The following is a 22,566-nucleotide window of genomic DNA, read 5'->3' on the forward strand; positions in this document are numbered from 1 at the left end:
ATCATCTCACCTGAGTCACGGTCAGATCGAAGGGCTGTAAACAAACAAAAAGAAAATATTTATTATACATATTATTATATCATTAATACTCGACCAGACACTCGATTGGTTTGTTACGGAAGAACATGTTCAGTATGCTTTAACGTTGAATCATTTAAATCAACGGCACACAACATTAGAGATAAATACATACCTGATACTTCTTCTTGATAGATGGCACAGACTGGTTTGGTTTCCTCTTGCACCTTGGTTTTCATGGCAACGAGAAATTTGTCGACTGCCACCTTGTGTGGGTTAGCAACATGGTTGTGGTTTCTGGAATATTTGGTAATAAAGCCTTGGTGGGTGTTCAGGGTTGCTGGACAACCTTTTATACAACATCTCCAGTATACTCGTTCTGCCTTCCTATTCTTCACTCGGAATTTGTATTCTTCATGGACTAAGTTTTCTCCACCTTGAGCATTGGGGATGTACTGGATGTTTACTTGAACGTTTGCCATGATGAAATATGACAGACTGACTTCTGTGTGTCCTTATAAAGACCGTGTAATGTGTAGGCTTACTGAACATAATTCATATTATATTCAAGTGTCATTTTTTGAATAAAATTCATCACTTTAACGATTACAGTGAGTTCATCTCACCAATTATAAGACTGAATATTTAGTCACTTTCAATATTTGTTTTTTTCCATCTAATTACCTATAACACCTAATCCTAATCCGCTTAATACACTAATCCTAATTAGACCTTAATTGGATTAATCAAAAGTGGGCACAGTGAGATGTAACCAATCTAATTAAGTGGTGAGATTAACAGAATTTATTCCCATAAAAGATTTAATATACAAGACCTACATTACTAATGTATGGACTATTCTCTTTCGTTCTAAATTATAACACTGAGAGAAATATTAAACAAAAATTATCAAATATATGGCGTGGTTGCTATGTGATTTAGTGTTAGAACATAACGATACCTCAAATGGATATAGCTTGGTCAATTTTACAGTTTAATAGCAGTTATCTTTTTGAATAAAGCAACCGAACTGCAGTCGCCTTGACACCAAAAGTTTTCCAATATGAACCCTGAATAAGCTCGTGCCAGCTTGTAATGTATGAAAGGAATTGCTCCTTTGACCGAGATTGCCGACTCCGTGGTCTACACGGACTATTCGTGAAACGGTAAGACGCGAAGTCTGAAATAGTCGGGTTGACGTTTGAATTATATGGGTCGTTTGGGGTTTTTTTTTTATCATGAATCGGGTTTGTACATTTGACAGAATTTATTAGCTGAACGGTATAGAGGTGTAACTTGGTCATTTCTACATAAACTGTATAATTATATTCTAAAAAAGACATCCAGGCTTGTAAGCGAGTTGTTCGGATCTTACGAGTCATTCTAACAAAATTAACGGTAAGGTATATGTGACCCCCTCCCCCATAGCATACTGAGTCGCAATGAGGAAATTTTGAAAATTGAGTTATTGTTATTTTCACATTCTCCAACTCATTACCTTCAATTTGATGTTTAGTTTGTTTTGAATTGGGGCAATTCAAACAACTCAAAAAAGTAAGTTTTGAGAAAAAGAAAATCAATGATTTGGTATGTTCCAAAACAAAATCCCATAGCAACCAGGCCATTTATTTGCTGTTTTGTCGTTGAATACTGTATATCTTTCCATGGGTTTTCAGGGGTGATGAAAACGAAAATTGTAGTAAAAATTTGATCTGACGATTTCCGCAATTTATTTGCTATTTTGTCCTTTAATGTATTTTAATTAGGATTTCAAGGGTGCTGACGACGAAAATCGTAGTAAATGCACTCCTTTCGTAACGAAACATCCACAACACATACAGCATAATATTCACATGACAGTGTTATAGTGAAGAACAATCTATACATTAGTAGTCTGTTGTGCATATGTATATTATAAGTTAATCTCATCAATTAATTAGCACCTTTCAGGAGATTAAGATTGTTGATTGGATAATCATCAAAAAAGCCGCCACAGCTGTACGTGTGTTCATTTAACACGTGAATTAAAATAAGATTTTGCATGTACGATAGGTCTATTATTATTTTCAGGTGCCGTGACGTTATCAAAATATGAGTCCCTATAGAAATATAAATTTCATAGTCAAGAAATGCTTACGTTCACTTTCGTGCATTTTGGCTTTGATGTAAATATCAACATTATTCAGAGGATACGCAATGGCAGACTTGAGTATCGTCGCATTTCGGTTCGTTGGTCGTTCGCATTTTTTCAACCCATGGTGATAAGAGAATTTTAAACAATAATATCCCAGATGCATTCCATACTTTGCATGCCGTATGAAGAAGCGACAGTAAACCGACTTCAGCTATCAATAAAATTCTCTTCGAAAAGAAAATTTTTGGCCATTTTGTTTATTTCGATTTAAGGCCTATAAATTATTTTTTAAAGATGATATGAGATATCAAATAATCACCACTTGGATTAATTATTCGGAGTACATAATCAGTTGTCGACGGCTTTATCATTGACCCATGACAGTTGATTAGTATTACTCAATGACACACTCAATAGACTGTTCCGTGCTCATAATTTCAGTTTACTTGTATGTATGAAATTCATTTTTTTTTCTGTAACGTACGATCATATTGTATTTTAACATTGTATATCGTGCCTTATATGTTATTACTATTTTCATCGTTATATATATTGTTTAAAAGTAATTATTTCTCAATGTAAATAGATTATCACACGATTCTTCGGTGCTCAGAATTTCTGCTTGTGTGTATGTATGTGTATGAAATTCAATATTATCTGCGATCATATTATCTGTTTCAAAAAAATTAGGGAAAACAGATTGGTGTTGATGATCTTTTTTTAACAATTAGTTGTCATTCCAAATTTAATCCATACAGATATCAAAGTGCCGCCTGCTCCAAAACATGCTAGATATCTATTGTAAATTAAAAAACAATACACATTGCGCCGTATTCTGTATGGGGAACCCATTGTAAGAACGGGAATGGTACAGATAGTGCGATGAATCAAACCTTGCCACTGAGCATTTAAATTCATATTTAAATAGGAAGGTATTTATTAGATCGATCGATCTAACCATCTTCGGTGTCTTTTGCAAACTACGGCGGTAATCGAAATCGTCGACAATAGTCCCTTTGTTCACTGCCATCCATTATTGTTTAAAAAATTTGCTCCAATTCGTGAATATTAATAACTAATAATTAATTTATTCAGGATACTTATAATCACTTATATAGTACCAATACTCACCAGAAATTTATATGGTTAACGATTTCACGCTCTACTGGCGACGGTTCCACTTACTGACGCACATCAAAGATAACTGGCGGTTTCACTCAGGTAGTAAGCGCTAGCCTAAATACTGACGGTTTCTTAATTAGTCATGCTTTTTCCAATTTCTCCCGCACGCGTCTGACTAGTGATATGTTCGGATAAACTCACGTTTGTTTAATTAGTCACGTTATTTTTGTATACTGACACAAGTAAGAAATACTTACCAATTGACTTAAATACTCACCTTATGATTATTACTGACCATTTATAGGAATACTGACGTAAGGTGCATGTACTGACGGGTTTAAGCGACTACTGACAAAACATATTTTTCTCACGAGTTTCCATGAATAGTAACCACAATTAATCATTTCTACTCTTTTGAAGGATATTCTAACGCAGAGGCCAGTTACTCAATACTCAGAGCTCAGTTCTACACACTATGCATGTTACCGTGTTAACTCGTTAGCGGCAGCTGAGCGCCATTATTTCACCAAACCAAACTATATCTAGAAACAAACTACATATTTCTGGATAAAGGAGCATAACATCACATGGATGCCTATTAGGGGCTCCAGGGCCACATGGGCCGGCTCTGAAAAGGGGGGCACAAGCTGTTTTGTGAACAATTAAACAAACAAATTCTACCTACAAAACACGAAAATAACCCCCACAAAACTAGGCAATATTCAGTTTAATCCTTTAGTCGTGTGTCTGGTTGCAACCTGCGACAGCACAGGTGCAAAATACTATACATTCTAAGCCACCCCTAGTGCAGCTACAAGCAAGCGTACTATTTGGCGCGTCACTTGTGCATCCGCATTTGATGAGCCACAGGAGCAATTTGACTGATTGTAATGTTCTCAATTTAGTCTCCTTAACCCAGCAATACAGTTCTGGATCAAGTTCCGGTGGATTGCGATCTTCTAGTGAACGCCACACAATAGCATGGTGGTGACATCGTCTTACTTTCCATACGAATGCATCATTCGTTGGAGCAAGACTACATAACCCAAAGATCTTGGTTCCTTTCGATATTCGCTTATATTGGATAGTAACTTCCTGAAATATGGCCCCTGATTGTACGAAAAATCACGTTTTTAGCTTGAGGTCCCTCTAGATGTCACGATTATTATCCGATTTAAAAAAACATTCAAATATATCACTGTTACACCATAATTTTGGTTGAGTTCATGAAAATCAGACCAAAACTGCCGGACAAAATGGCCGCCCCTTGTACACAATTAGCGTAAAAATATCATACATCAATGTTGTGGACCCCTTAGAGGTCACAATTTTCTTCTGATTTTGATGAAACTTGAAATATAAGTTTATAAACCAAAGATCTTGGTTCCTTTCGATATTTGCGCATATCAGATCGTAACTTCTTGAATGATGACGCTTGAATGTACAAAAAATCACGTTTTTAGCTTGTGGTCCTATAGAGGTCACAATTTTTATCTGATTTAAAAAAAATGTATGAATATATCACCATTACACACTAAGATCTTGGATCCTTTTGATAATCACAGATACCCGAACTTAAATTCCTGGATTATGGCCCCTGATTGTTCGAAAAATGGCATTTTTAGCTTGCAGATTCTGTATAGGTCACAATTATTTTTTCCAATTTTAAAAACCGTTTAAATATTTCACTATTCCACCATAATGAAGGTTGAATTCAAATTTCGGGAAAATCAAATGAAACTGCCCAATAAAATGGCCGCTCTTTGTACACAAATTGTGTAAAAATTTGAAGGTTGTCGACCCTCTAGAGGTCACAATTTTTATCTGATTCTGATGAAACTTAAAACATATCTTTATATCCCAAAGATCTCAGTCCCTTTTGATATTTGCACATTTCAGACCATAACCTTCTGGTTTATTGCCCCTAAATGTGCAAATAAATCCCTTTTGTTTTTAGCTTGTTCTCTATCCATCTCTTGCAAAATGTGGGCATATCCTGCCTGGCAGCCGCTGGTTATATTAAGTATAGAAGGGGAACTGTAAAAAAAATTGTTTTCTGTAACGACTAACATTGGCATCGCCAATGGTCGATTTAATCATGCCATCAATTTTTTCTCCCGAGATTCCAAAAATCTGTTTTTACATCTATTTGAGAGAGCATTCCATGTAATTCAGAATTGGTGAGATGTATTCCTATCTTGAAAGTATAGGTCCAGGTTGTGTTGTATACGAAATATTGTATTTGATGCTGTACACGCCAACAAAAATGTCAGGTCGCTGTTTGTTTATTTTATCGATACCCATTTTAAGAGTATTGGAACTCGTGACAATTATATCTGCTTCTTTAACTCTAAAATAGTTTGAAAACAATTTAATAACAAATCTATTAGCTAAATTACACCTTACAATAACCCCCAAATGAGGCCTTTTCGTGGCACTTTACCGAGTGATGTGGTAGAGTTGACATATCTGGCTCTAGATGCTAAAGGTATATTTAACCGATTGCCTCTAGATTTATACACAGTGTTTATGACCAAGAATCAAAGATGCCTTTTGGTTCATCATATTACATGTTTTGTATAATAAAGAGTTAGTCGCTGTGGGCATGTTTTGTTGCAACTCTTTGAACTCATACCAATAGCTTGTAATTGCTGATTTTTCAAATTAAATATACTGTAGAAGCAATCTGATTAAAATACAGATCTATATTTCATTTCGTTTTTTTATACTTTCGGTGGCCTACACTACATGAATATCTGACAAGTTATAGCGATAGGTCACGTCAGGGGTCAAAAGACCGACTTAACCAATCAGCATTGATGTTACTAGTGGATTACCCACAGTTCTGTGCAGAACACGCCTAAAGCTTGCCGTAACAGACCGTTTCATTGGCTTATCCCTGACACCATTCAGAACACAAGTTAAATAACAACTCTTCCAGATCCAAGTGTAGTAAAGACAAGTAAAACAAAATTTTGAACTATAAAAATGAAACGAAATAGGATCTGTGTTTTAACCAGATTGACTGTAGAAGATTTTAAATTGAGCTGTAATTGCTGATTGTTCAAATTAAATATTTTGTAGAAAATTTTAAATTGAGCTGAAGTGTACAACTTTTTTTCTTTTTCAGAATAATACAGTTCACTTAACAGACAATGGATTTGAACCAAAAGTGCTAACAATTCGTCCAAATGATCGTGTTTGGTGGGTATGGCAGAGTTGTAAGAAACAACATAATATTTTACAAGTAAGTGTTAGTATTTGAAATTATTGACAGATGCTTAGGAACATAACCTTTTATACGCCCACATTTTCATTTGGACGTATATTGGCGTCGCCCCTGTCCGTCTGTCCACAATTTGTGTGTGCGCAGTCTTACAGGTCACAATTTTTACCCGTTTTTTGCGAAACTTGAAATATAGGGTTATCTCCCAAAGTTCTCGGTTCCTTTCGATATTGACATGTATCGGACCGTAACTTCATGGATTATGGCCCCTGATTGTATGAAAAGTCACGTTTTTAGTTTGTATCCGATTCTGATAAAACTTGGAATGAATGATTTTAAGCCAAAGATCTTGGTTCCTTTCGATATTTGTGCATATCGGACTGTAACTTCCTGATTGTACGAAAAATCGCTTTTTTAGCTTGTTTTCTCTGTCCATCTCTTGCAAAATGTGGACGTATCTTGCTTGTTTCACCTTTAAATCGAAATAGCACAAAGACAAAACTGTAACAATATGGTGGCTGAAACAATATTGTTATCTTTACAAATTATTAATTCTAAATTCATAATCAAGAAATTAAGCAAGTAATTATAATGCAGGTTATTTTGATTTGGTAGCTGAGCTATAGATTAATACACATGTTGGTCGTTTACATTTTCTTTGTCATAAACATATACTATATTTGTTGACCAAATTAGGTAACAATTCCGGCCGATATGCGGGGTATTGTGCATGACCATTCCATATTTGGAATTTAGCTGTTATCAGTCTGTGACATAATCAATTAGGGGTAGGCACCTATAAGAGAGAGCTTGACTAGAATAGTTTTAGACACGCATTGGTTTCTTTAGACAACCGTATTATGTGGTGGTTTCCTTAGTATAGCCACGCTGGTTAGACTTTTACAGAAGTTGGGTGGACTGAAAGACATGTTAATTTTGAAGTATTGGAATGTAGACTATTGTTTAACTGTTGTGATATACTATTGTTGTTCCTGTTACACATTTAATTTCGATATCGTGAGAAAACACAATGGCGAAATTCTTAAGAAGATAGATTCAGACCAACCCCTAGACGATCAGGCCAAAAAAAAAATGTGTGGCACCGGTAGTGCTACAAAACTCGAAATTTTAAAAAAATCAGCTCGACATATTTTGCACGTCTAGTAGGTCTGTAAACATTAATATTTGCTTTTAAAAAGATGTTCTGACCATCAAAATTGTAGTTTATGACAAAATACACTTTTGGTACCCACAAAAAACTTTGTCACTAATTAAAATATACTATTCAAAAAAAGTAGGGGATATTTGATTTTGGGGGCATAATACTAAAATATGCAAATGACTACGAAAAAAGTCACTATAGAACCTAACAGAAGAAACATTTCCAGTTACATGTGACGCCCAAACGCACCAATAGCTACCGCATGGAATGCAGGTGATGCTTGGGATCATCATGGGGGTCCAACCCAAGATTTGCACGACTCTGACTTTGAATGTTACAGTCATTGTGACATTGAATTCCAGGGTGGAAACATCAGTTTAATTGTTTTAGTGACCAGAAAACAAATTTTGATATGCGTCGGCTTACCCAAAATGAAAGGTACGTGCCCTTGGCATGCTACAGATCGGCACAACACAGGCGGTTGTGGCGCGGACGATGAATGTTTCTCAGTCTGTCATAAGCAGGCTATGGTCCAGATACCGTGATACACAATCTGTACAGGACAGACCACGCTCAGGTCGACCAAGGGCGACAACTCAAGCCCAGGATCGATTTATCCGTACCTTGGCCTTGAGAAATCGTGTCATCACAGCAAATCAGATCAGCGCTCGTCTTCAAACAGACACTGGTGTGAGAGTGAGTGGCCAGACGATTCGGAATCGACTGCATAGGGGTCACCTTCGCGCCCGACGTCCTTGCGTGATCCCTTGTTTGAGAGATCATCACATTCAGGCAAGACGTCGTTGGTGTAGGGATCGTCAACACTGGGATAATCGACGCTGGAGCAATGTGATGTTTTCAGATGAGTCAAGGTTCACTGTTGATTTTTTGGACAGACGTAGGAGGGTGTGGCGTCGTCGAAACGAGCGCTTCCAAGACGTTAACGTCATCAGACATGATCGATTTGGGAGTGGTTCTGTTATGGTGTGGGGAGGCATCACTGTTGCTGGAAGAACGGCTTTACATGTTGTTGCAGGGCGTGTTACAGGCCAGTACTACCGGGACAACATCTTGGCAGTCCATGTTGTGCCGTTCGCACGACGTCATGGCCGCCGTTTCATCTTCCAGGATGACAACGCAAGATGTCACAGGGCCAGGATCGTTACAGGTTACCTCCAACAACAGAACATCACCACATTACCTTGGCCAGCACTGAGTCCCGACCTCTCCCCCATCGAGCATGTCTGGGACATGCTTGGACAGAGGTTACGTCAACGTCAACAACGTCCTGCCAATGTCCAAGAACTTGCTGCTGCGTTGCAACAGGAATGGGACAATCTGGACCAAAATGACCTTAGACGTCTCATTAGGAGTATGCCACGTCGGATCAATGCTTGTTTGGCAAACAGAGGAGGATTTACCCGTTACTGACTTGGTTGTGATGCTGTGGTAACTTTGCTGTTTGACCCCGGGTATCATTTTACCCTTATAATGGCCAGTCTGTGCCTTGCTTAGTCTAACGATCATTTGGAATAAATCGATGAATGTGAACTTCATTTCATTTTGTCATTTGTTTCTTCGTCAGTTTCATTAGGTGACTTTAATAACACTTAAAAATCAAATATCCCCTACTTTTTTTGAATAGTATATTTAGAATTTACACCATGGAGCATATATATGAACTATGTTTTATACAAATCGGTTGATAAATAATTAATCTAGAACCCATAAACTGAATTAGCCAATGGCGGCTAAGGAAAATTATCTAGACAAAAATTGTCTCCAGCTATGTCAAAATGTGTCAACTGTTTAAATCCAACATTTTCATGTGGACGTATATTGTCCGCGCCCCTGTCCGTCCAGACGTCCACAATTTGTTTGTAGACTCTATACAGGTCACAATTCTTGTCCGATTTTTACGAAACTTGAAATATAGGTTTATCCCCAAAAGATCTCGGTTGCTTTCGATATTGACATGTATCGGATCGAAACTTCATGGATTATGGCCCCTGTTTGTACGAAAAATCACGTTTTTAGCTTGTGGACCCTATAGAGGTCACAATTTTTATCCGATTTTGTTGAAACTTGAAATGTAATTTTATAACCGAAAATTCTCGGTTCCTTTTGATATTCGCGCATATCGGACCTTAACTTCCTGAATTATGGTCCCTGATTGTAAGAAGAATCGCGTTTTTAGCTTGTGGACCCTAAAGGTCATAATTTTTATCCGATTTAAAAAAACGTATTATTATGTCACCGTTACACCCTAAGGACGACTGAGTTCGAATTTCGTGAAAATTGGCCCAAAATTGACAGACAAAATGGCCGCCGTTCGTTTTCAAATAGCGTAAAAATATGGTTGTGGACTCTATAGAGGTCACAGTTTTGATCCGATTTTGTTGAAACTTGAAATACATATTTATAACCCAAAGATCTTGGTTCCTTTCGATATACGCACATTTTGGATCATAACTTCCTGAATTATGGCCCTTGATTGTACGAAAAGTCGCGTTTTTAGGATGTGATCCCTCTAGATGTCACAATTTTTATCCGATTTTAAAAAACGTTTGAATATATCCCTGTCAAACCCTTATGATGGTTGAGTCCGAATTTCGTACAAATCGGACCAAAACTGCCGGACAAAATGGCTGCCCCTCGTACGCAAATATTGTAAATATATTGTATATCATGGTTTTGGACCCTCTAGAGAGTGGACACAATTTTGATCCGATTTTGATGTAACTTGAAATACATGTTTATAACCCAAAGATCTTGGTTCCTTTCAATATTCATGCATATCGGATTGTAACTTCCTGAATTGTACGAAAAAATCACTTCTTTTTTTCGAGCTTGTTCTCTGTCCATCTCTTGCAAAATGTGGGCGTATCTTGCATGGCAACCGCTTGTCGTGGTAAATATTGACCTGGTTATGAATCACGATACAAATCATATTGTAACACTTGGAACGCGATACATATCGTATCGTGAGTGCATTGACAATACCCAGCACTAGTGTATTGTTGAACTTGACTTCATAAAATTGATAAAAAGGAATTAAACGTGAGAAAGTGAGGTACAGCACCTCCGTCCTGCACCAAGAGGAAACAACACTGGAAAATCCTGAACAACTTTCTCGGCCAACATCCTGAGCGAATCTGAGACCTCCTGGTTATCAAACCAGTGCCTTTGGAAATAGTTTTAAGTACAGACCTCTATCACTTAGAGTTTCTGAGATCTACGCAGAATGGAAAAATAAAAAAAGATTAGTTTTATGAACAGGACAAAAGCCATTTAAAAACAACAAAAGCTAGCAAAGGCTCTATAATTCTTAACGACATCTTTAAAATATAAAACTAATTGAGCAAAGTTTTGAATTTCTAAAACACCTCAGTGAGATGACCATTATGTGATTCGTCCAAAGATTCCAAAAATGAAAATTTGACGAAGATCTGTTGAGAAATAACTGATATAAGGCCATTTTTGTCCTATGCATAAAACTATTCCGGTTTGTCAAAATTGATCCCATTTATGATAAATAAATAGTTCCACGGAGGCCAAAAATATCTCTGTTATCAGAATGTTTGCACCATGCACCAGGAGCTAACCTGAGACCTCCTGTTTAGTGAGCCAGTACCTTTCGAAATAGTTTTAATTACTAACCATTAACAACTTTCATTGGAATGAAATCAATATTCATACCTCTATCACTTACAGTTTCTGAGATCTGCGTGGAATGACCCTTCTTGAAATGTACTATTTGCATATATTAAAATGAACACCGATTGGCAGCTCAGTAGTGCAGCAATTGTAATGATTGTTCTGTAATATTGTGGTCAACCATTTGATAGCCCTGTAATTCGATATAATACTTGGTAAATAAATATACTGAGCGCCATGGAAAACACATCACTTTTTTTCCCAACTATTTTATTACTAGGTGGTTTTGTATGTATAATATTATGCAATACTAACTATGAACTATTGTTTCAAACAATGCTTCCAAACGCAAAAAATATCGGCCCGTGTGCACAAAAAAAATTGCACGAGATACACATGAAAATTCCGATATTCACGTGCAGCATTGTTTGTGAGCCCTTTAAAAGCATGTTTTCAACTTAATGTGCAGTATATGAACTGTGAAACGTCAATCTGTCGTAATTTGTTGTTGGACGTGTGAAAGAATCGAGCTAGAGATGCCGAGACTTACTGAAAATCAACGGAATGAAGCCATGGGAATGTCCAGGGCTGGCATGTCTACACGTGCTATTGCCAGACACTTCAATTGCATTCAGTCCACTATTGTAAGGTTGGTGGAATGTGTTCAAATTACTGGATCAACACATGACCGTCAACATCCTGGTCCACAATGCATTACAACCCAGACTCGAGACAGCTACATCCGGGTCACTCATCTGCGTGACAGATTCCGCCAAGCGACTCGAACAGGTGCAGCAGTCGACGGAAGACAAGGACAAGTAAGTGCCAACACTGTAAGACGTCGTCTAAGAGAAGTAGGACTCCGTGCATGACGACCTTATGTTGGAGCTATCCTCAGGGATCATCACCGTCAGCGGCGTTTGATATGGGCTCAAGGACACCAGACATGGAGAAGAGTTGACTGGCAAAGTGTGCTCTTCAGTGATGAGAGTCGCTTTCATCTTCATCACGCTGATGGCTGTCAACGTGTGTGGAGACGTCTTGGGGAATGTCTTGCAGAATGTCTTGCAGACTGCTGCGTCTTCAAAACGAATCGATGGGGTGGGGGAAGTGTAATGGTGTGGGGGGGGCTTCACATTTCATCACCGGACCGCCCTACACATTTGCAGGGGTCGCGTTAATGCTGTAGCCTACCGTGATGATGTCTTGCAACCAATTGTTGTTCTGATGTTTTGAGCGCACCCACATCTTCAGCACTTCCAATAGGATAATGCACGTCCGCATACCGCCCGGTTTAGTATGGACTACCTGGCTGCTAACAACATCAATGTCTTGGACTGGCCAGCCATGTCTCCGGACATGGCACCGATAGAACATGTCTGGGATGAGATTAGACGCCGTCTGTATCGGAGACCACAGATGCACACCATTGCTGCTTTAGAAGCGGCTCTTGTCCAAGAATGGAACAATTTGCCTCAGGCCTTCTTTGAAACATTGGTAAATTCCATGCGACGTCGCTGGACAGCGTGCGTAAAAGCCTGTGGAGGACACACACGCTACTGACATCTGTGTCGTACTTTTGGTTTTGACCCCTCTGACTTTGTACCGTTGATTACAGATTAAACATCCATAAGTGAACAAATGTGTTGTTATTGATGTGTTCCCATTTGAATATTGTTCACAATAAGAAGCAAAATAAATAAGATATGTTTACAGGATCATTTTGTTATACGAAAAACGTAAGTGATGCGTTTTCCATGGCGCTCAGTATATGATTTGAATTGCTAAATAAAATATCAATTCTGAATGAAATACATACTTATAATAAAAGTCATATTGTCTACAAGGTAATAATTGGCAGGGACTCCTATTTTAGTCATTCATTTTCATTTGATGGCAAATGTAAATTCACATTATGGAATCTTGATTGATATGCATTAGGGCTGGCGGAAAGTATTGATATTGCCGATAATCGTCGGTAAACGTTTTGAAAATCGATTATCGATACAGTTTTAAAATATTGATTATCGCGCAATTAAAGGTACTTCACTTGCAAGAAGTCCATAAAAATAATCCTTATTACTGTATTCTTTGCAACGCGTGCTTGGGCCTGGAACTGTAATTAAACAGAATAGTCATAATATAATAAAACACACAGATTTTGTTTTTTCAAGTGAGACGCCACCGGTGAGAAATGTCAGGCGCTTATGTCATGATGAGAGCCAATGGTTTCACGTAACATTCAGTTTTGCCCCTTATTTTAACTCTTCATTTCTTTTGTCTTCTCTGTTTCTAAGTCATACACGTACTTTTACCTTTATTATCTTATCAAGGAATTTGCGAAGAAATGTCTGAAAAGGAAATAACTACATTTTACTCATTATTGTTCAGGTCACAGTTCTGTCTTCCGAACGAAGTTGATTGAGTTTCTTTCTACACCTTGATTTTATTGTGGAATGCTATTATCTTATTGTCAAATGTCAAAAAAAAAAGAATTCTACATGTATACAGAATTATATCACAACATAAATTCGCATATAATTTGTTATTCATGTACAAATTATGATTGTTTTCAAACCAATTGTAAGTCAAAATAATTTGCAGATATTATCGATTAATGATCGGCAGATGGTCGGCGATAATCGATACTTGAAACAGGATCGATTGCCTATGGAAGCCTATAACTACCATTCATAATTTCTACTTTTTTCCTCTTCAGAATGTGAAAGTCGAAAAGTAGAAGTTACGACAAAATGTGAGGCGACAACATGCTATACAAGCCAAAATCAACTCGAAAATAGGAAATTAAGAAATAACACACAGCGATAATAGCGCCCCTCGTTTTTTCCTAATTTCTTATTTTCGACTTTCATTTTGGCTTGTATACCCGTCTTGTCGAGGCGAAACTCGAAAAGTCGCCAGTACGACAGCAAGCCAAAATGATAAGTCGCTAATAGCGTGTGTGTTTATTTCCTAATTTCTACTTTTCGAGTTGCATTTTGGCTTGGTATGTGTGTTGGCGCCTTCTTACTGACATCAATAAATACAAAAATATGACTAAGTCGAAAGTTGACAAGACGGTATACAAGGCAAAATGCAAGTCAAAAATAAGAAATTAGGAAAAAACGAGGAGCGCTATTATCGCTGTGTGTTATTTCTTAATTTCCTATTTCCGAGTTGGTTTTGGCTTGTATAGCATTGCACTTGACTATTAACGTAATGATCTGTGCAAATTTAAAGGTGTATATCATGCCTGGTTCTGATTAATAGGACTATATTTATATATATATTTCTGTTTGTAGGTCTCACATCAAGGAGGAAGAATAGATGGGGGGTTTTCAAGTGGACAACCACGAGATAGTCCTTCAGCCTATGTTTACCAGTTTATTTCACCAGGAGTTTATTATTTTATAAGGTTGGTTAGAATACGATATGAGTAACATCTGCATGTTTTATATGACTATTTAGTCACCAGAAAATGGTCATGGTGTGCTTCATATGCGGGAGGTACAGAAATCTATTTCTATAGTTGAATATCTACATATTTTGGTAATGAAATAAAAATTGAAATAAAATCTGTAACTGGTACATGTAGAGCAGGGCTCACACTGGCTTTCAATTTTTTTCTGTCCAAATCGATAATATTTTTTTTATAGAAATATGTTCATATTTTTTTTGAGCAAACAGGAATATTTTATCTGCCTGATTGATTAAAAAAAAAAAAGGCAACATGTAACAATTTTATTTTTCAGGTAGGCCTGTTACAAAACAATTACCAATATACACAATGCAACAACTTACAAAATCCTTCTTTACATAAATTAGCCAAGTTTTGAGATGATTGCCAAATTTCCAGCTTTATTTAAATTTACGCTTTGCGTGTATTGTTATTGTTAGGTCTATTGTTATTTTCCGGTAATAATTAAATAAAGAAATTGTCAGACATCTTTTATCGGGGACGATAATTCGACTTTATGAATCATGAAATAACTATATCAGACTCGAGTCTAGGTCATTGGATTGAATTTTATTGGGGTTAAAATTCTAACATACGTTATATTAACGTTCTAACGTCAGATTTATATTAGAAAACTAACTGTTAATAAACAGAATCTTGACGTAAACCTAAGGTTAGATTTATGGTTAGAACACAGACGTAAGATGTATGTTAGATTAACATTAAATTCATACATTTCATTATTATGTCTTAATTCCAACTATTTAAACATACATTATGCAAGAGCTAAATCTGCCTATTGCACGTCTTCCTTTAGGCCTGAAATGTTATCTAAATTATCGATTAGACATTAATTAACTTCTCCAGACCATAATCAACTCTTGATGTCATCGCTAACCTGCGATCTTTATTGGATTAGGATCCAATTTGCTGTTCAACTTTCATTCATCATTTAATCATGAAATGGATAATCAAGAGTATGTTTTCATCATGTTGACTTCAGTAATGATGATCAAGACTAGGCCTAAAATTCAATTGCTAAAATCTTGGTTCAGAGTGGATCAATTTGACTGAAATTTTCAGCAAATTCCCATTACATTCTTTAGTTTTTAACTATTATAATGAGAACAGCCAGCTTTTTATCTAATCTCTCATAATGTATCTTTAATCAATTGTTAGAATGTACACACACTGGTATGGTTATTTAATCCACATGTATTCAAAGCGGAATAAATTGGTTACAAAACTGTCATAAAATTTACATTAGATTAATATCATTTTCTGATGAAAAGTAACCATAACCATTCTGACGTTAAAGTAACGTAAATGTAAGAGTAAAATTTTACCATTATTTACCATGATGTAATCTTTACAATGGGTCTGTCATAAACATTTTCTGCTAAAGCTAACACTGTAACATTGGTACCGTTTAATCTAGCGTAAATACTGCTAATTTCTGTTCGGTGTACAAATATTCATAACTGTAGTTGAATTTCAGCTAATAGTGTTAAGTTTGTACTTGCATCCAATTTAATTCTCAGTGTTTAATTTTGATTACCAAGCGTCTAACTAGTGTTTAGTTTGTCGATACATGTTTAATTATAAGCGTCCCGCTTAATTATCACAACTGTTCAATAATTAGTTGGACCTTTCAATTTCCCGAGCGGTGATTAAAATTAGTCTAGGTGTCCAATTACGCAAGGTGTTCAATTTTGTTGTCAGACATCCAATTTCACATGCCTTGTTCAGATATTACGATGTGTTTAGTTGTGGGTCATCGTTCTTAACGCCGAATGTCTATTTTACCGCACAATGTTAGATTCGCTGAACGGTGTTTAAATACTGTAATAAATGTTAGTTTTAGAACTCACCTATTGCAATACGGTGAAATATTTTTCAGGAATCATACGACGCAGGTATCTGTATGCCTGTCATTGTCAGTGGATTATTTTTCAAGATCACTACGGTGAAATAGATGTTGGATTTTTAATGGCGACGGGACGGTTTGAGATGCACATAACGTTTAGTCCACAATCTCATGCATCTGATTTACGCGTGTACACGTCGACTCCCTGCCCTGATTAAATCCTTTTGTTTGAATGTCTTCGCAATTAAGACTAGTAGCATGGGTATTGCACCAATCATATATTACATGATACAGGATCTATATAGAAAGCATTTTGGGTTGAAGGGTAGAGCGATTATCTGGGGGAACAAAAACAGAATGCTTGGAGAAGGGTGCAAGCTGTTTCGTTCTTAGTTCATTCGTACCTCACAAGCCGTTTCGTAATTCACTTCGTACCTCAAATGGATTCGTACCTTTTCCTATATTGTTGAAATCAGTTGAAAGAAATTGAATATACCGAACGAGAATAAGAATATGCACGAGATTTGTACCTCAAATTGATTTGTACCTAAATCTGGTTGAAATAAGTTGAAAGAAATTGAAATAAAGGTGATACATAATTAAATGATTTGATCAAATCCAATGGCTGCGCTAAATTTATAAAAATGGCTGCCGACCGAGAATTAGAATACACACGTGATTTGAACCCATTCTGCTCAGTGAGTTGTGATTATTGAGGACAATTGATTGGTGATTGTTAAAGCAGTTTAAAAAAACGATTGAAAAGTATTTTTGTGTTTCCATTCAAACCATGGGTTCCATGTCGGACGTATATGCCGGTCGGGATTGAGGGCTCTGGAAAATGACCGAAACTGGATTAGACCCGTAGGTCATTTTGCACGCCGGAAAAATAGCATATGTAAACTTTCAGGTATAATAAAATGAACAGTGTTCACTAGTCCACGAATGGAAACCACTGCCAATTAAATATCCATGTGTATATTGCTCTAATCACAATCAACGGAGGATTAACATCAAACAAATTAAACGCTCAACATTTAATCACATTAATTAGCCGAGTTTTGTTTTTTAATTAGTACTGTGTGATCATGCTTAACACTGAGTTGTTGTTACAGCATATTTGCCGACTTTCATCGCTCGTGCAGCCATATTTACTGTTTCAACATCAAACAAATTAAAAACTTTACTTTGATGTCTTCACTTGATAACTAGAGTTAATCATGTGAATGATACATGTATATATATTAGAAATGTTAGCATGCTTTACATCATTTAAAAATGTTGAAATTCCAAACCTCTCAGAATAACAAAAGAAAGAGATGATAACATTGTCGTCAATGAATACGACTTCCCTTCTTCAACATCGGCCCACGAGGAAGACAGTTTCGCTGTGGAAAAACAAAGTCTGCCTTGAAATCTCATAACAAACATTCCCGTGGTTAAGATATGATATTCCCACACAAAGTTGTATTGTCGGGTGTGTTTGTATTCCTTTTGTTTTCTTTTATGTACATGTAACAACTGATTGATGTTACTTTGCTTGACACAATGAACTTTTACGCTCGCCGCCATTTTGATACACGTGCAATTATCTTTACACGTTACCGAGTGAAAATACTAGAACGATATTGTTTGAGCTCCCTAAATATTAATACAAGTTAATATATTGATGAGTTTAAAAAGTATGTTAATTGTTGTACATTTTTATGACTTTGAATTATTTAAATGTGTTAAACATTCGGAACTACTTTTCACTGTGTATGGAGAAATAGTCAACAGTCTAACTCGTCACGTACGGAGTACTCACTGGTTAATTAAAAGATCGTTGTCAGAAACATAACGCCAAGAATAGTTTTGTGACTGGTTCCCAGAATTTTAGAAAGTCGGCTCTGGTAGAGCACACTGCCTCCAGTGACCATATATTTTATGTATAAATAAATAAATGATAATTGATTACATGTGTTCCTTTATTGCGGGGGTTGGTGGGTATAAATGCTGACGTGAGATTAAATTTCGGCGTGACTGTCCTTGACCCAATTTAACCTGATCGGCATTTCAATATCATGTTTTGTGGCTTCTTATTATGTGCTAAAAACAGCACCACTTTCTCCGCTTGAAAAATGACCGGCTGGGAAAATTTTGAAGTGGAAGCCCTGATTCAAACTAACCCCATACCCCAACAACAGAGCAAAGAACAAAAGAACGGATGGTGTACAATGTCATTTATTAATAACTAATCAAATGAAATATGATTTAACAATGAATACAAATCTTTAACAATGAATACAAATCTTTAACAATGAATACAAATCTTTAACAAAGAATACTACATGTATAAACACTAATAATACAAAATAAAGTCATATTTCAGTCTTAAAAATGTGGGTTAGGCTTAAAATTAAACAAATAAATGGCACATTAAAAAGACAAAGACATATTAAACAAATTATACTATAAGATTTAAGTTCAAGGTGGAGGGTTATTAACGGAAATATTGTGGATAAAAACAAACGTCCTGTCTGTGGCACTGCTAATTCTGTTGTGATGAAAGAGCGGGAAAAACAACGCGGGAACCTAGCTCATTTACTTTATCAGGAATATACATGAAATAGACGAGGACTATATCAAGAGTAAAAAACATGGATGAGGACTGTAACACAAAAATCATTAGTAACAATGAATACAAATCTAAACACTAATAATACAAAATAAAATCATATTTCAGTCTTAAAAATGTGGGTTGGGCTTAAAATTAAACAAATAAATGGCCAAACACATCACAAATTGTGATGTCGTGCCCAAACCTAAAGACACCATCTGCATGATAGCTGAAATTATTAGGCCCCCCCAAAAAAGGGTTCTGTGCGAAAATCTTCAATTTTATGTTAGGTTGAGTTGGCGCCGAGGAACATGAAGCACGAATATATTGGTGGGTGGGTGGAATTCTTGGATAATTGTTTAAAATGTATCAGAAGCTAGATTATGATTTAAATATTCTTTTCGGGGGCAAATGGACTTTTTAATCGTTCTATGCTAAAAAAAAATTAGCGTCGGGAGGCCATTTTGTTCAAGAACTCGTGATGAAAACTTAAAAAATCATATCGAGCCATCACACAAAATAGTTACATACCTACTTACAGTCAAACAACTAATATTAACCGAAACCTGTGTCAGTCAGCCTATACTGTATGGGCTTAATAAGTCAGTACATAAAGAATACAATAAAATAGCTAATAGCTAAAGGAAACCAATCATGACATACATATATATTATTTGTCATATTGTTATAATTTTATGTACATGTTTATATTGTATGCTGTCCTCAATGTATGTTGAGATACAATAAAAATCTTATCTACACAATCATCGGGCATAACATTAACACACTAGCTAAGATAATTGAAGAGAGTAAAAGGCAATAACCATAGAGCCAACCAAGCCCTTCCTACACAGCCTATGCTGTATGGGCTTAATAAGTAAGTACATACAAAATAAAATATCTAAATAGCTAAAGAAAACAAATCATGACATACACAATAATCGAGCATAAAAATTATACACAAGCTAAGATAATTGAAGAGAGTAAAAGGCAAATAACCGTATAGCCAACCAAGCCCTTCCTACACCAATATCGGCCTACACTGGTCCAAATTAATAAATGTGAACAGAAACCTATAGTCTGAATCGATTCTTCCGAATGGCCCTTAATAAATGCTGTTGTTGCTGCACTGGTTAGTTGGCAAACCAATAAACGTCAAGATTTTTTGCAATGATACATTGACAAAGTTATATGTAACGCATGCTGCATCAGCAAACTGGAATAAAGGACCAGAGGCATGGTGGTCCGGACGTCAGGGCCGAGAACCCACTTTTTTTTTTATATATAATGTTTCTTGGTGGATTATTGTTAGGTAGGGTCCCCTTGATTTTTCCCGAGTGGGTGTGGTCGTGTCACCCTTGGGGAAAATTAAATATTCAAGATGGCGGCCAAAAATGCCTGGAAAAATACAAAATCCTAGGTCGTGTAATATATCGTTTTACAGGTTTTCGGGATCGCTGAACACGAATTCGGGCATATTTTTAACATCCGACCTATTCCGACAAAGATATTAAAAATGGCGGCGGAAGTACAATAATTTCATATTTCACCCTACTAGGTCATGTAATATATCGTTTTATATGTTTTGGGGGTCGCGTAACGCGAATTCGGACACCTTTTTAACATAAGACCCATTATTTAATCTTATTTTGTAATAAGGCTTTGCAACCCCGATGGTAAGATCATACAGTCTGCGAAGAAATGCACGACCAGGGACAATACCAAGTTGGCAAAATTTAAAAGGCCTAGAAGGGCTGGAGTTGTTTAAGTGTAACTTTGTCTTTATTTAGGAAGTCGGACAAAGCAGCTCTAATCTCAACTACTTTTTCTTCCGGTAAGCGGCTCACCATCTGCATGGAGTCAATCTCAATTCCGTAAATGATTATTTCTGTAGTGGGTTCAACCGTTTTGGAAGCCTTAATGGGAATATGTAGATAATGCGCAAGTGTCATAATATTGTTCAAGGAATCCGCACACACTGACTCGCTAGGTGGTCCAATAAAGAAAAAATCATCAATCATGTGACTAAGAGATGCATTATATTTGGTTTCCATAATCCAATGTAGAGCGGTACTAAAGCGTTCAAAAGTCTGGCAACTCATACTGAGGCCCATGGGTTAGCACATATCTGCAAAAAAATAGGGGAGAGCGGGGATGGTTTGGACACTTTTGGGTTTTTTCACATTTATGCAACTACTAATGCACTTGTCTCAGAACTTAAGAATGGAAAATAGACGTTACCTTATTGGCTATATTCAGTCAGTGATACAGCTGTGTAGCTATAAAAGTCTTTGTGTTGGACCAATTTTTGGGGGGTTAGTAAAATGTCCGGGTTCACCCCATTAGCAGGGAGACACCTGTCACCCCTGGGGGGATACTTTGGACAAGTTAAGGACGATTGGACAAAAGCAAATTGAAAAGATTTCTTTCACAGTTTAGTTCTATTTCTTCAAAAATTCCTTTAACAATAAAGTTAACACAGTAGTGATAAATTTAAAGCTGAATGTCATCTAACTGAGACATATTTTTAACATAGCTGGACGAAAATAAATCAACGTATTCAAAAAGGAATTAATTGATAATTCTAAAGCTTTAAAGCTTCTTGTTATTCTCTAGGTATGACATCAATCCGAAAATTTACATCGAAAAAGATAATGAATGTTTATTCCCGCAAATGACGGACCAAATTTATAGTAAAAACTCATCCCCTTGTTGCTACTGGATAAGGGTTTCGGAAGAATTGACAGAATTTGATTTAATGGAAGTAAAGCAGTACCCATAATTTCAGTAAACCTATTATACCCCGCAACTGCCAGTCATCATTCTTTTTTATCAAATCTGAATCTTGGAAATACTGAACAGTTTGATCCAAACACTTCTGGGGTAATCCCGGACAGTGTCCGGATGTACCCCAAACCCATATTTCTGATATAAGCAGCCATTATGTTTATTTACAATGAAAATATGATAAATTTTCAATGTATTTCTATTAATTAGCGAAGGAAGAAAGAGGTGACAGCCTACTCCTAAAAGAAACTTGTTAAACACCGAATTAATTTAACAATTTAACTTTAGAAATTTTTGACATCAACTTTGTCAAAAATAGAAAAAAGCTTATCTGCATCTACATTTGAATGTTTATCTCTACCATGTGTTTTCCATGTTACATGATGAGATCTTTAGTATTATAATAACCAATCAGAAAACGGATAGCATTGTAAAGATTAAAGCTATGGGGGGTGTCCGGACCATCCCACTGTCCGAACCATCCCTGCTCTCCCCTAATGTTGGTTCTCAATCTCAAAAGAAAACGCCAGAAGCTTG

At 36.4% G+C, this 22,566-nt stretch overlaps 1 protein-coding gene across 1 annotated transcript in view; it reads left to right on the top strand.

Annotated features, from left to right (window-relative positions):
- The window catches only part of LOC126828357 (uncharacterized), a 209,077-nt gene that overhangs the window by 148,780 nt on the left and 37,731 nt on the right, over window positions 1-22,566 (top strand). The window contains exons 15-16 of the mRNA XM_056102298.1: window positions 6,405-6,521; window positions 14,622-14,734. Of these exons, the coding sequence (XP_055958273.1) occupies window positions 6,405-6,521; window positions 14,622-14,734 (230 nt within the window). The remainder of the gene's footprint in view (window positions 1-6,404; window positions 6,522-14,621; window positions 14,735-22,566) is intronic.

Source organism: Patella vulgata, chromosome 7 (genome assembly GCF_932274485.2).
Source record: "Patella vulgata chromosome 7, xgPatVulg1.2, whole genome shotgun sequence".
NCBI classification, from domain to species: Eukaryota; Metazoa; Mollusca; class Gastropoda; family Patellidae; genus Patella; species Patella vulgata.